Source organism: Leucoraja erinacea, chromosome 13 (assembly GCF_028641065.1).
Source record: "Leucoraja erinacea ecotype New England chromosome 13, Leri_hhj_1, whole genome shotgun sequence".
Classification (NCBI taxonomy): domain Eukaryota; kingdom Metazoa; phylum Chordata; class Chondrichthyes; order Rajiformes; family Rajidae; genus Leucoraja; species Leucoraja erinaceus.
This window is the reverse complement of record NC_073389.1, coordinates 28,661,269-28,676,637: the sequence shown is the minus strand read 5'-3', so window position 1 is coordinate 28,676,637 and position 15,369 is coordinate 28,661,269. Positions and strand designations below refer to the sequence as shown.

Here is a 15,369-nt window from a genome sequence, read left to right as displayed (position 1 = left end):
GGAGGTTTAGGTGAACCTCTGCTGCACCTGGAAAGACTGCTTGTGTCCTTGGATGGAATCAAGTGGGGAGGTAAAGCGACAAGTGTAGCATTTCCTGCAGTTGCAAGGGAAAGTGTCAGGCGAGGGGGTGGTTTGTCACTCTAACAGAGCTGCAGAGTTCCTCTGTGGAGATGGAAGAACCTTCCAGAAGGACAACTATATCTGCAGCACTCCACCAATCAGGTCTTTATGGTAGAGTGGCCAGACGGAAGCCACTCCTCAGTAAAAGGCACATGACAGCCCGCTTGCAATTTGCCAAAAGGCACCTAAAGGACTCTCAGACCATGAGAAACAAGATTCTCTGATCTGATGAAACCAAGATTAAACACTTTGCCCTAAAGGAAACCAGGCACTGCTCATCACCTGGCCAATACCATACTCACGGTGAAGCATGGTGGTGGCAGCATCATGCTGTGAGGATTTTTTCAGTGGCAGGAACTGGGAGACTAGTCAGGATCGAGGAAAAGATGAACGGAGCAACGTACAGAAAGATCCTTGATCAAAACTTGCTCCAGAGCATTCTGGACCTCAGACTGGGGCGGAGGTTCACCTTCCAACAGGACAATGACCCTAAGCACACAGCCAAGACATTGCAGGAGTGGCTTCGTGCCAAGTCTGTGAATGTCCTTGAGTGGCCCAGCCAGAGCCTGGACTTGAACCCGATCGAACATCTCTGGAGGGAACTGAAAATAGCTGTGCATCGACGCTCCCCATCCAACCTGACAGAGCTTGAGACGATCTACAGAGAAGAATGGGAGAAATTACCCAAATACAGGTGTGCCAAGCTTGTAGCGTCATACCTAAGAAGACTTAAGTCTGTAATTGCTGCCAAAGGTGCCTCAACAAAGTACTGAGTAAAGGGTCTGAATACTTATGTAAATGTGATATTTCAGTTATTTCTCTTTAATTACTTTGCAAAATTTTCTAAACACCCGTTTTCGCTTTTTTATTATGGGGTATTGGGTGTAGGTTGACGATTAAAAAAAAAAATAATTTGATCCATTATGGAATGAGGCTGTAATGTAACAAAACGTGGAAAAAGTGAAGGGGTCTGAATATTTTCTGAATGCACTGTAGGTGTATGTTGTCTACTGTCAGAGGAGCGTAATTACCTCAAGGAACACAGACAGTGTTTAGAGCCAGGTTGCAGGTCAGAAATGGACAGTTATCGCGTGAAAACAAATTCTCCAGTCCAAGTCAATGCTGATCCCCGATTTACACTAATCTCACATCTTCCCATCAATTTCTCCTGTTACCCATCTACATTCCAGAGGTAGACACAAAATGCTGGAGTAACTCAGCGGGTGAAGCAGCATCTCTGTAGAGAAGGTATGGGCCATACCTTGAGGAGATTTCGCAGTGGAGTGGACAATATGTGTAAGAAAGAACTTAAATGTGTAAGAAAGGCCCATTCCTTTTCTCCAGAGATGCTGCCTCACCTGCTGAGTTACTCCAGCATTTTGTGTCTACATTCCACAGGCATGTTTTTGAGATGTGGAACAAAACCTATGGGCATGCAAAGTTCACACACAACATCGGAATTCAGAATTGAACCTGGACCACAGGAGCTGCACCACAGTGCCAACAGAATGAAAGGTTATAGGTCACAAATGGACAATGCTCAGAGACACGTTATGGATCACGATGGACATTTAAGAGGCAAGTAATAGGTGAAAGATTGACAGTTTAGGGTCAGAGGAAGTATTTTTTAAATCTCTTTTTATTGTCAACTCTTCCCAATACCAGTTGATGTCTCACCTCCTTAACACTGCAAGGTTCTCCTCATCATCTGATGGGGAACATTTCCTTCCATCGCCAAGCTCATTCATCTCAATCTACAGAAAGAAGGAAAATCTTACTGTATTTTCATGATTCACTCTATGAACTGCAGTGATTAGTCTGACAATAATTAATAAGGTTATAAAATTACTACAAGCAGGCATTCAAAAAGTAATATAGGATTCTATAACTTATTTTTGGAGTCAATGTACACTTGGTGATGGAGAGGGGGTGTGCTTTATGACCACACAAGAGTTAATGTAGCATTCTGATGCTTCGGACTGGCTTAACCTGGTGAGCTGCTGGTACAGAAAACGCCTTGGTAATCACCAGGGGTGGGAAATCAGGGAGTTAGTTATCTAGAGGAGCTTAGGTGATGTGCAATGCATCAATGACCAGCAGGTCTGTCTCTCACCTATTACTAGCCCCTTAAATGTCCATCTGCTGCACCTTAACAAAATTGCCAAGCAGTATCCCAAGCTTCAAAACTAATAATTTTCCCATTATTACCTGAACCATATGTATATTAGCACATGTCAAACAGATCCGAGGGTGTAGGAATGGGGGGTTTTGATACCAAAGAGCCACTGGCACTTTGGAAAGGGAGCTGGCTCTGTTGGGATGCAGTCCACTCGCCTGGATAATTAGGCCTGCTGAGAGAGCAGGAAGGGCTCCGGGGAGGTTATAAAATTATAGAGAAAACATCAGGCCTAAGAGCCTTTTAGAAGTTTGGGCAATGAAAAGAAAGCTGCAAGGGTTTAATGATAATATGATACTAAGTAATGGGTAAAGAAAATGTTAATGGGATTGATAGATTGCTGATTGAAGGGAAGTGGTTTAGATTCAGTATGATGATCAAATATTCTCTGTACAGTTGGACAAGAGAAGGGGAGATTCAAGAAATAATCCCTCTCCCATGTTTTTCTTTGTCATGCCAATATTTGTCCTCCTTCACATCAGTGAGACCTAGCGTAAACTAAGCGACCAATTTGCCGAATACTTGCTATGTTTGCCAGAGCATACTGGAGCTTCCAGTTGCTAACTGTTGGCTCATGTCATTCTCAATGAAGCTCTGGGTTCAATAGGAAATGTTTTCAACCCATTTATCCAGGCACAGTGACTGCATGGTATCAGAACTAAGCATTTTAAGACCATCTAAGAGATATGGACTCTAGCTAAAAGGCAGGCATTTTTAAAATCTATATAGGATAATTAGGATATATTAGGCTCGCAATCTTTGTGGTGCTTCTTATTGGCTCAAAACCAATCACCCATGTTGTTCCTCTGGTCTCTTCCTAGTGGACCGGTTGGCATGACCTCATTATCTTCATCCTGAGAAGGGGTTGTTGTTCACAATTCTGTCTAGGTTTTTATCAGTTATAACATTGAGTTCACGTTGTTCTTTGTCTCTGCGCTCAGTTCACAGACTGTTCTTTTCAAGGAGTCAGCAGTTCGCAACAAACTCACTCTAACGATTCTCCACAAACCCCATCAATTCTGCGAACTCCTACACAAACATTTAAACTCGCCTTACCATTCCCACACACACATTACTGTCCTTGGCCTCCTCCGTTGTCAGAGTGAGACCACCCCCCCCCCCCCCCCCCCCCCCGCCACCCGTGTTTCTCCTGCCACCCCATCCCGGTTGCACACATTTCTACCACCACCTCAATCACCCTGCTCCTTTTCCATCCTCCATATGCACATTTCCCATCTCTGGGTCCTATATTTTCCTTTTATCTCCCCTCTTTCCTCTCCCCCCCGTGACCTTCCACCAATATCCCTCCCTCTGGCTTTACATTGTATTTATCCTGTTTCCTTATCTAACACTCTTTTGTCTCTTTTTCACCTCTGCCCTTCATCACTTTCTCCACTTATCTCGAATCATTCACATATCCGTATCCACCAATCACTTTCCAGGTATTGACCTGCCCCATTTTTCTTTTCCAGTTTTCTCTCCTATTCAATCAGTCTGAAGAAAGATCCCAACACAAAATGAGCATTTCCATCCAAATACATTGTACGGCCCACTAAATTCCTTCAGCCGTTTTCAATATTTAAACATATATATTGAGCAAATTGACCACAGTCAGGAACTACTTACTCCCTTTGACCTAATGCAACCACGAGTTAATCACTGCTCTGGACCACTGAGATACAGTTTACAGGTAATAATTGAATAGATCACGAAATGTAACTGTTAAAAACGGTTGTACCTTTGCAAGACTTCTGTTTTTTTTAAGCAGATTAATCTGGGTTACATTTACTTTGTGGCTGGAATTGGGCTCGTATCCTTTTCTGTTATCTGAAAGATAAAGTTTAAATTAAACATGGTTGTTCCTCCGTTAAGCATGCGAGTACAGATTGGCTGCTTTGAGTGGGGAACTGGTCCAGGTGTACAGCTGGAATACAGAGGGTACGGACCAGGTGGCAGATATAGCATGTTGGAGACGGAGGATAGATGTACAGCACAGAACAGGAGCCAGGTGAGTGGCCAGGAACATGGGTCAGTTGCCGAATCTCAGGTATGGACCCTTGGTGTGCATGCTGTGGAGCCAATGGTATGAAGCTGCCATTCGCAGGATTATTACTAAACGCCTCGGAGTCAGAATTCCAGCTCGATAGCCTGGAAGAGGAGCCAGGTGTGTGGCCAGGAACAGAAGCCTAGTACGCAAGTGAGGATAGGGCACTGGATACGTGGTCTGCAATAGGAGCCAGGTGTGCGGTCTGGATTGGAAATCCGATACAAGGCCTGAAACAGCAGCCTGGGTCAAGAACCAGGTGTATGGTCAAGATTGAGCACTGGATACTTGGCCTGGAACAGGGTGCAGGTGCGCAGCCCAGAACAGAATCCCAGGTGTGGGGAAATGGGCATGGAGTATTGCTCCCAGCTACTTGTTCAATGAGGAAGACTAAGGCAGAAGAGATAGCATTATTAAGCGATAGTTTATGTACAGGTGTCAGGACACACAAATCTACTGTAGCTGCATAGTTACACGCAGAAGATTAATTACTTGTAAGGAAAAACAAAGTGTTGGAGTACCTCAGTTCATCTGAAGCATTTTGAAGGACATGGATAGGTGATGATTCGGATTGGGATCCCTCTTCAGACTCATGAGTACCCATGCGGTTGCTTAGCACACCTTAGTGTTGTGTACATAATTGATCGATTGATAGAGTGTGCAGTGGCAAGAGGGAAACACCAGTGCAACTGTTCTGGCTTCAAGTTATGACCACATTTTTCATTCACCTCGAACTCTCAAGGCGAAAGGGGTTTATAAAAGGTACCTGTCGTGGAGAGAAGCATGGGAGACCTTAGAACTCCCTCTGGTCGGGGGGCCACTGGTTGGACAGGACGGGTTTGCTTTGCAGCCAGCTTCTTCAGGCTCACACGCCGTTTTTCAAACATCTCCTCCATTGCCTCCTGTTTCTGGAAGATTTTCAGGACATGGTTCTGCAAAAATAAATGTAGTGTCATTATACTTATAAGCAATTTCAAAGCTCTTACCTCAACTTTATATTCGCTGCTACATTCATATGGTTAATCTTGGTTCACAATAGAGATCCATTTATAGCAAGATTCTGCTGTTTGAGGGGTTTCCTGCATGCCTAAGGCAGCTCTAAGAGCAGGGAGTGGTAGTTCTTGCCCTATAAAAGTGTCTCCCACTATAAAAGTGTGTCCCACTTTTATCAAATATTTTCTTTACCCAATGTAAGCTTGCTGGATGTCTAGCTTCTTATCAGACTAGGAAAGCCCGAAGGATCTGGATGTAGTAGCGGATAGGGAGCATGCGGCAGGGAGAGTGGCGACTTAGAATCCATTCCCCATTTCCATGGAGGACTAAAAACAGATAATGCTGCATTGCTCAGCACTTTGAGCAGCATCTGTGAACCTGACTTGCCACAGGTTCTGTCAGACCAGCTGAATTTTTCCAATATTTTCAGTTTTTATTTCAGATTTTTAGCATCCACAGCTTCCCCCATAAACTTCCCAGGCACATTATATCTCTGTTCGTCTCCCATGTTCACCTCCCATCTTCCCTCCACTGAAGCTAGAAATTGGTATATTGGTGAAGGTTTTGATTTCTTTTACATTTTAACATCCTCCTTAATCCAAAACCGCCATTGTTTTTTTTAGATTATAATTTGCACCCCAGTTAACAAATGTTTTCATTGCTTAACAGGAATCGATATAATTTACAGATATAAAACAAGTCAGCATCACGGTGTCTCTCTGTAGTGTCCAACATCACCAGATAATTACCATGAGATCGTCTCCAAGGATTGCTGCATACTTGGTGCGAATGCTAGCCAGATCCTCCATCTTCGGGCCTGTGGCAGTATCCAAATATCTTTCGATCTCCTGCAAGGCAGCCTCTGCCCCATCTTGGGACTGACATTTATCAACAGGTTGCGAAGCCAGTAGGTAAATCCCAGAGTCACACCACTGCATGGCCTGTGGAACAAAGGGGGAGAAAGGAGCTCTCAGCTTAAGCCTTGCCAATAACCAGAGATAACTGGTAGGATTTGTCTCAGTTACAGTGGAGCATCTTGCCAGCAAACCTCTTCCACAGACTACTATTGTAGAAAATGTTTTCATATTATTTCCTCAAAGTTCATATGCTTTGTCAAGCAGGGTGTTAAGAATGTGCACCTTTATTTATTATTTTTGAATATTTCACCTGAATGATGTGGAAAACTGTTTCTGAATGATATTTGCCAGTGAGCCAAACAGGGGTGAGTGCTATTTGCAAAAGTTATCAACATAAGTGTTTAGTCTTAAACTCAATGCTAGGGTTGCATACCATTTATAATTTTATTGTAGTACATTGATGATCATACCTGTTCCAGCCTCGTGTGCAACTCCATTGATTGATTAAGCAATTCCTTCTTAATTTTTATTCCATTCACTAGATTGTCGCAGACACCTCTCAGTTCGTTGCATTTGGGGATTATTGTATCCAGAGCATAATGATTATCCTCTATCAGCTTATCTCCCTGGACAGTCAAGGCCTCTGCTCTGTCCAGTGCTTCCTGATACAACAGAAACAATTTATATTCCTAGAGTAATTAATTTGATGTTTTGCCCTAAATGATCTATCAGTGCATCAGTAATTAGGAAAACACAATTTAAAAAATATATATAATTTGTTCACATCTATTTCAAAAGCAAATGTTTGTTTTAAAGCAGAGATAGATACTTCATAATCAAGAAGATGACTGTCAATATACATAAATGCAGTGCTGGGGTTCCAGTCAGATCAACCATAATAGAACACTGTGCCGAGTATCTTAGTTCTATTCCTAATTGATGCATCTGGCAGACCTTTACTTTCACAGAGCAATTAACTCCTAGTACCAAGGGCTTCTTGCAAAGACATGAATTCAAATCTCATCGTGGGAGTAGGGGGGTTTTTAAATCAATTAATTAAATAATCTGAAAAAAAACGCTTATCCACCATTTTAGATCTTCATCAAGGATAACAAGGCCTTGCTGTTTCTATGTTGGTGTGTGGCCTTTTCAACTGCTTGTCATTCAGGGGCAGCTGCAAGACTGAATTGAGTAGTTTGCTGCGAAATGGAATAAGGAGTTCATGTAAAGGACAGTATCATGATCAAAGAGATCTTTAAAGTGTTATTTCTAGTGCATGCACACTGAGTCCTTGATAATTTCACTTTGCTCTCAGTGGGATGTCCCTGGTGCTTGAGCCACATCAGTGACTCCTGTATTCTTTCCCCACACTATAAATTAATATGGTCATGTGCATTCTATTCGACTTCACTTCGGAGACATGAACTGCCACTGTTTGCGATGCATATAAATGACTTGGACATAAATGTAGATGGGTTGGTTAGTAAGTTTACAGATGACACCAAGATTGCTGGGGTCATGGACTGTGAGGAAGGCCGTCTAAGTATACAGCAGGATATAGAACTGCTTTAACAAATGGGCGAATAAATGGCAGATGGAGTTTAATCCGAGTAAGTGTGAGGTATTGCACTCTTACAATAATAAACTTTTACAACATACAATTAATGACATGATAGAGGGGGTCCAAGTCCATAACTCCCTGAAAGTGGCAACACAAGTAGATAGAGTATAAGGTTTAGGAAGTCATGCTGCAGCTTTATAGAACTTTGGTTAGGCCGCATTTGGAATACTGTGCGAAGTTCTGGTAGCCCATTATAGGAAATGTGGAGGGTTTGGAGAGGGTGCAGAGAAGGTTTACAAGAATTATGCCAGGATTAGGGGGTATTAGCAACAGGCAGAGATTGGACAGACTTGGATTGTTTTCTCTGATACTCTGGAGGTTGCAGGTAGACCTGATAGAAGTATATACAATTATGAGAGGCATGGATAGGGTAGGCAGTCAGAATCTTTTCCCCAGGATGGAAAAATTAAATACTTAGCTTTAAGGTGAGAGGAGCAAACTTTAATGGAGATGTGCAGAGCAAGATTTCTTAAACCAAGGAAGCTGAGTGCCTGGAACACTCTGCCAAGTGTGATGGTTGAAGCAGGTAGGTTAGTAGCATTAAAAATACTTTTGGATAAACATGGACATGCAGTGAATGGAGGGATATGGGTTATATGCATCATGTTTGAAACAGACATTGTGGGCCGATGGGCCTGTTCTTGTGCTGTACTGTTGTATGTAAAATACCTGTCCACAAATTCTGAGGATTGGCAGCATCTGCAAATGTATAGACTATGATAGGCTTGTTTGATAGAAGTAATTTGCTACGGTGGAAGAGTCTTGATGAAGGAGGTTAGGGATCACATTAATGTCTGTCGTGATCAAGTAATGTAAGCAATTTCTTGCCCTTGATAAAGGACCACTAATTTAAATCAGACTTAGATTGATGCATTTTGCAGTTAGCTTCCCATGCCTTTTTTTGCTTTCTTCTGTGGAAATTATGGTGATTGTGCTGTGTCCTTTTCAGGAGGAAGGTTATTCCTCTACCCATTCCCAAATTTGAGAAGTTGGGATCTCAATAAACCAGATCCCTTGGGCTGCCAATACCCAGCCTCCCATCCAGCCTGAATTCAAAGTAGACAACACATTCCTGAATTTATGACTGTCCAAGCGTTGCAAATGTTTGATGGAAGATGATAATAGAATTGTGCATTCATTATCGTATCAATTTCTATTCAACATTTTTTGACAGAATTGTGACAATTATATATTACCTGGGATTTTTCTTCAAGGTTGCAAAGTTCCCTGATTATGTGGCCCACATGAGTCGAGCTGTTTCCAACATCTGTGAAAATACTGTACCGTTCTGTTATGATATCCAAAGCTGCCTTACTCTAAAACAGCAAGGAGGAGATGCATTAGGTGTAATAAGACCCCCCAATCGGATGTATAGCATGTGTTTTAATACCGAACATCTCTAAATAAAGAACTATTATTTCATTTTGTTATAAGTGTTGGGAAGAAGCAGCTTTATTTTCCTATTTGGGGCATGTGAAAGGTGGAACAGGCTTGCCTAATCTGGCCAGCAAGATCCTATTATCTAAATTCAATGTTTCTGCAGTTTCTTTCTTTTCTGAATCCCCTATGGATTGAGAGCTATGACTATGCAAGATGTGCCACATGCTCATGTTTATATGAGCACTTAACCTTTGAGACTGAAAAAGGCAACTGTTCCTGCCTGTTTCCATTCCTGACTATAGGTCACGGCTAGAAAATTGCTTACAGTAACTTCCCTTCTCATTCCCGCTTCATTACTCCCTCTTATTTCAAACATGCACGCTGCACGCAGAACATCATTGGAATTGCCACACACTCTAAATGCACGCTGACAAATCCCAGTTCAACATCAAAACCTCATCTCTATACATGCCATTCTGTCATGCTATTTGTCCAATATATAATCTTGGGATAAATAGAATTTGACTGTGAGAGGAAGACCTAAACCACTTTTCTTGGTCCCCATCAAGAATCTGATTTCTCGGCACAGACTTTATCCTCATTGTTGGACCTTTTTCCGATGTTGAACCAGACCATTCAGAAAATTGGGATTATCTCATATCCAATCCTTCACCAAGTATGCACCAGAAAACTTACAAAGATCACTGGAGCATCTCCTTTCTTCACACTGGCTGGTCTTATCTCTGGCTGAAAACCATATATCTGGCTTTGTTAACTAGAGTTAACTTGACATTTCTAATGCTCATGTGACACTTAACGAGACTTGACATTTCTAATGCTCATGTGGCTTACCTTCTTCCTGACACAGAGCTTTTCCAGAAATCTTCTGCAAGCTTCCAAACTCCCACCATCTACCATTCAACCATCTCCATGGCCACAGAGTCTCCAGGCTAGCATAAACTCCAATTTGAAATGCATGCCCTTTTGTTTACAAATCCACCTTGGACCTCATTCCTCTTTAGTTCTGTAATCTCCTTCAGTCCTATAACACAAGATTTCCACACTTTTCCACTCCTACATCTCCATATTCCTCCCGTTAGGCCATTTGAACATCCTTGATTTTCAACTGCCTAGGCCATAGAATCTACATCCTTCCCTAAACTTTATTCTAATGCCTTACATGATTGGATGTTAAATGCTGTTTGATAACGTTCCATAAAGTGCCCTTATCTCTGGCTTGCTGTAGCTCCCAGAGGCATTAAAGTTATTCCTGGCAATGGTCATATGCCACCTTGCCCAGTAATGAATGGGAGTAGACTTATGAGTGTTGTGCAATGTATCCAGGTAGTGCGCTTTGTGTAGTTGAGTGCCTGGAAACACGTGCATTCCATGAAAGGCCTTAGTATGTTGCTGCAAGATTCACAGTAGTGATAAGCACATGGTAGTCTCAGATGAGGATCTGCTATCATCCATCACAATCATTCCACCAAACCTGTGTGGTGGAGTACAAATGTTAACTCTCGTGCTGATTTAAAGAGATTATTAGCATAATAGAAACCCATGGAACAGATGATTATTTAGATTAATCATACAGTCCCCAGTCTTCAGCTTCATTGGTTATGGATTTCAAGTGCTTATCCACGTATGTTTGAAAATTGAGGCAGTAATTTGCAGACTCCACTAATCATTGCGTTTGTTTTCTCATCTGCCCTCTAATCTTTGTCCAAACTACTTTAACCCTACATGCTCTAGTTACGGTCTTCTCTACCTTCAGAGGGGTGAACACTCGCAAAGCGCCTGGACCTGATGGTATACCTGGTCGTGTTCTAAAAACCTGTGCGGACCAACTGGCTGGAGTTTTGACGGACATTTTCAACCTCTCACTTCTGAGGTCTGATGTTCCCACCTGCTTTAAAAGGGCATCAATTATACCGGTGCCCAAGAAGAGCAAGGTGACGTGCCTCAATGTCTATCGACCAGTGGGACTAACGTCGGTGGTGATGGTGCTTTAAGAGGTTGATCATGGTGCAAATCAACTCCTACCTCGACAAAGCCCTGGACTCACTGCAGTTCGCCTACCGCCACAACAGGTCAACGGTGAATGCGATCTCGCTGGCTCTCCACTACGCTATGGACTACTTGGACAACAAAAACTCATATGTCAAGCTGTTATTCATTGATTACAGCTCGGCATTTTTTATACAATTATCCCCTCCAAGCTGGTTACCAAACTCGAAGAACTGGGTCTCTGCGCATCCCTCTGCAATTGGATCCTCGACTTCCTCATTCACAGACTACAGTCTGTTCGTATTGGTGGAAATGTGTCAGACTCGATAACAATCAGCACGGGAGCACCTCAAGGCTGCGTGCTCAGCCCCCTGCTGTACTCACTCTATACTCATGACTGCATAGCCGGTCATGGTGCGAACTCCATCATCAAGTTCGCTGACGACACCACTGTTGTGGGACGTATCACTGATGGGGACGTCAGAATATAGAAGAGAGATCGAGCGACTGTCCATATGGTGCCAGCACAATAACCTGGCCCTCAACACCAGCAAAACCAAGGAACTGATTGTGGACTTTGGAAGGGGTAGGATGGAGACCCACAGTCCCGTTTATATCAATGGTGGAAAGGGTCAAGAGCTTCTAATTCCTGGGCGTGCATATCTCTGAAGATCTTTCCTGTTCCAAGAACACTGATGCAATTATTAAGAAAGCACATCAGCGCCTCTACTTCCTGAGAATACTACGGAGAGTCGGTATGTCAAGGAGGACGCTCTCGAACTTCCACAGGTGCACAGTAGAGAGCATGCTGACTGGTTGCATCGTGGCTTGGTTTGGCAACTCGAGCGCCCTGGAGCGGAAAAGACTACAAAAAGTCGTAAACACTGCCCAGTCCATCATCAGCTCTGACCTCCCTTCCATCGAGGGGATCTATCGCAGTCGCTGCCTCAAAAAGGCTGGCAGCATCATCAAGGACCCACACCATCCTGGCCACACACTCATCTCCCTGCTACCTTCAGGTAGAAGGTACAGGAGCCTGAAGACTGCAACGACCAGGTTCAGGAATAGCTACTTCCCCACAGCCATCAGGCTATTAAAGCGGTCTGCCTCGCCTACTTCTCTCCTGCATGGGAATCTCAGCACTCACCTCTCGGAAATCTTTCTCAAACTGTCGGAGTTGCAAGCACTGCTCAAGCTTCAGCTGGTGCTTATCCCAAAACTCATCAAAGGCCATTTCAGTCTCATTTAATTGAGCAATCAACCTGCAAATAGAAGGAAAATATAAGGCAATGTTCTTCTAAGGCATAATCTACTGAACAGTGGAAAATAACTAGCAGCACACAGCAAGGCAGTATTGCAAAGTGTAAATGGATAAATATCTCCACATCCACACTTTAGTTTATGATCCAATTCCTAAATTTACCACAGAGAAGATATGCAGCTGAAAAACTGTCTTCCTATCAGAGTTACTCACTGCTATTTGCATGGTTGATATTTTGTTGTCATGGAGTGATTCCCAGGTAGGACAACAGAAACTACAGGATCATTACCATGTAAAACGTGTCATTAAATCGCAAGAGGGGCAAGTAGGTGGATTTTCACTCTTAACGTGGAACAATGACATACAACAGAGGAACAGGGCCTTTGGCCCAAAATGTCAGCGCTGAGTATGATGCTATGTTAAACTAATCTCCTCTGCCGTCACATGATCCATATAACTATATTTGATGCATATCCATGCACCCATCTAAAAACCCATTAAATGCCACTATTGTACCTGCTCCACCACCAGCCCTGGCAGCAGGTTTCGGGCATCAATCCCTCTCTGTTAAACAAACTTGCCCCGCACATCTCCTTTAGACTTTTCCTTTCTTACTTTAAATCCATGCCCTCTGGTCCATGATATCTCCACGCTGGAAAAAGGTTCTGACCATCTATTCCCCTCATAAATTTAAGTACTTCTAGCAGGGCTCCACTCAAACTTGGATGTTACAGAGAAAACAATCCAAGTTTGCCCAAGTTCTCCTTATAGCTAATGCTCTCAATAAAACGGAGCCTCGGTTCATCCTGTTTCCATTGATTATCCTTGAGATGTTTCTACAACTTGATTGGAGTCCTCCAGTGGTAAATTAAATTGATTGGACATGATTTGGATGGCACACACCTGTCTATATAAGGCCCCACAGTTGACAGTGCATGTCAGAGCAAAAACCAAGCCATGAAGACAAAGGAATTGTCCGTAGACCTCCGAGGCAGGATTGTGTTGAGACACAGATCTGGGGAAGGGTATAAAACAATTTCTGCAGCATTGCAGGTCCCGAAGAGCACAGTGGCCTCCGTCATTCATAATTGGAAGAACTTTGGAACCACCAGGACTCTTCACAGAGCTGGCCGCCCGGCCAAACTGGGCAATCGGGGGCGAAGGGCCTTGGTCAGGGAGGTGACCAAGAACCCGATGGTCACTCTGACAGAGCTCCAGAGTTCCTCCGTGGAGATGGGCGAACCTTCCAGAAGGACAACTATATCTGCAGCACTCCATCAATCAGGCCTTTATGGTAGAGTGGCCAGACAGAAGCCACTTCTCAGTAAAAGGCACCTGACAGCCCGTTTGGAGTTTGTCAAACAGCACCTAAAGGACTCTCAGGCCATGAGAAACAAGATTCTCTGGTCTGATGAAACCAAGATTGAACTCTTTGGCCTGAAACCCAAACCTCACGTCTGGAGGAAACCAGGCACTGCTCATCACCTGGCCAAAACCATACCTTTCGTGAAGCATGTGGATGGCAGCATCATGCTGTGGGGATGTTTTTCAGCGTCAGGAACAGGGAGACTAGTCAGAATCGAGAGGAAGATGAACGGCGCAAAGTACAGAGAGATCCTTGATGAAAACCTGCTCCAGAGTGTTCTGGACCTCAGGCTGGGGCGGAGGTTCACCTTCCAACAGGACAACGACCCTAAGCACACAGCCAAGCCAGTACAGGAGTGGCTTTGTGACAAGTCTGTGAATGTCCTTGAGTGGCCCAGCCAGAGCTCGGACTTGAACCCGATCGAACATCTCTGGAGGGACCTGAAAATAGCTCCCCATTCAACCTGACAGAGCTTGAGAGGACCTGTAGAGAAGAATGGGAGAAATTACCCAAATACAGGTGTGCCAAGCTAGTAGTGTCTTACCCAAGAAGACTCGAGGCTGTAATCGGTGCCTCGACAAAGTACTGAGTAAAGGGTCTGGATACTCATGTAAATGCGATATTACAATTATTTTTTTTTAATTACTTTGCAAAAATTTCTAAACATCTGTTTTTGGATTTTTATTTTGGGGTATGGTGTGTAGATTAATGATAAAAAAATGAATTTAATCCATTTTAGAATGAGGCTGTAACATGACAAAATGTGGATAAAGTGAAGGGGTCTGAATACTTTCTGAATGCACTGTAGTAACATTGTGAAACGTAGAGAGAGAAAATGTTGGAAACACATAGCATAAATAATTCACTTACAGGCCACAACTCTGTTCCAACTTGATTCGGATGGAGAGCATAATTTCCAAGATTCACTTGTTCTTCTCATTGAACAGGCACAATTTAATCTACTGTATATTTTTGTTACAACATTGCAAAATAGTCTGTGGTGATTTTTGGACGCTCTTAACATAAGCGTATATTCCAGCCTCTACCTGCCACATGAAACAGTGTCTGTCAAAGCTGAATTGCCACATGTGGCCTTTTCAAAGGACTGCCATTCAAAGTACAGTAGAAGAGCAAGACATAGCAATCCTCTAATTTAGGATGGGATTATGATTCACCCTAGACATTTTGTCCCATTTCAGAAAGAGCAAGAGTCAATGAAATGACCATGAAAGCTCACCGTTCCACTGTGCTCCGATTATCCAGTTCATCTATGTTCAGCAGATGCCCTGGATTTCTGTTCACAGGTTCCTGAATGCAGGAGAAGAGGCAATAACCTTGGCTTCGTGTCTGGCTTATATCATTCTTTTGGAGAGAGGAAACAGAGAATTTAAAATTCACAAATAGAATAAGAATTCCACTTTAAGATTATACACTTTCTTTACATTGGGAAGAAATAACATCTTCTGGGATCTTGATAGGGTAATTGGGGAAAGAATGATTCCCCCTCTGGAAGAACAGAAAAGAGGTTCACTATTTAAAAATAC

The 15,369-nt window shown here is 43.1% G+C and overlaps 1 protein-coding gene across 4 annotated transcripts in view; it reads right to left on the bottom strand.

Annotated features, from left to right (window-relative positions):
- Positions 1–15,369, bottom strand: part of mcf2la (mcf.2 cell line derived transforming sequence-like a) — a 110,737-nt gene that overhangs the window by 34,256 nt on the left and 61,112 nt on the right. For all 4 annotated transcript variants that reach the window (XM_055644710.1, XM_055644711.1, XM_055644708.1 and 1 more), the window contains 8 exons: positions 15,063–15,187; positions 12,346–12,460; positions 9,008–9,127; positions 6,661–6,852; positions 6,083–6,274; positions 5,107–5,272; positions 4,035–4,123; positions 1,798–1,874 (listed from right to left, as the gene is read on the bottom strand). In XM_055644710.1, the coding sequence (XP_055500685.1) occupies positions 1,798–1,874; positions 4,035–4,123; positions 5,107–5,272; positions 6,083–6,274; positions 6,661–6,852; positions 9,008–9,127; positions 12,346–12,460; positions 15,063–15,187 (1,076 nt within the window). The remainder of the gene's footprint in view (positions 1–1,797; positions 1,875–4,034; positions 4,124–5,106; positions 5,273–6,082; positions 6,275–6,660; positions 6,853–9,007; positions 9,128–12,345; positions 12,461–15,062; positions 15,188–15,369) is intronic.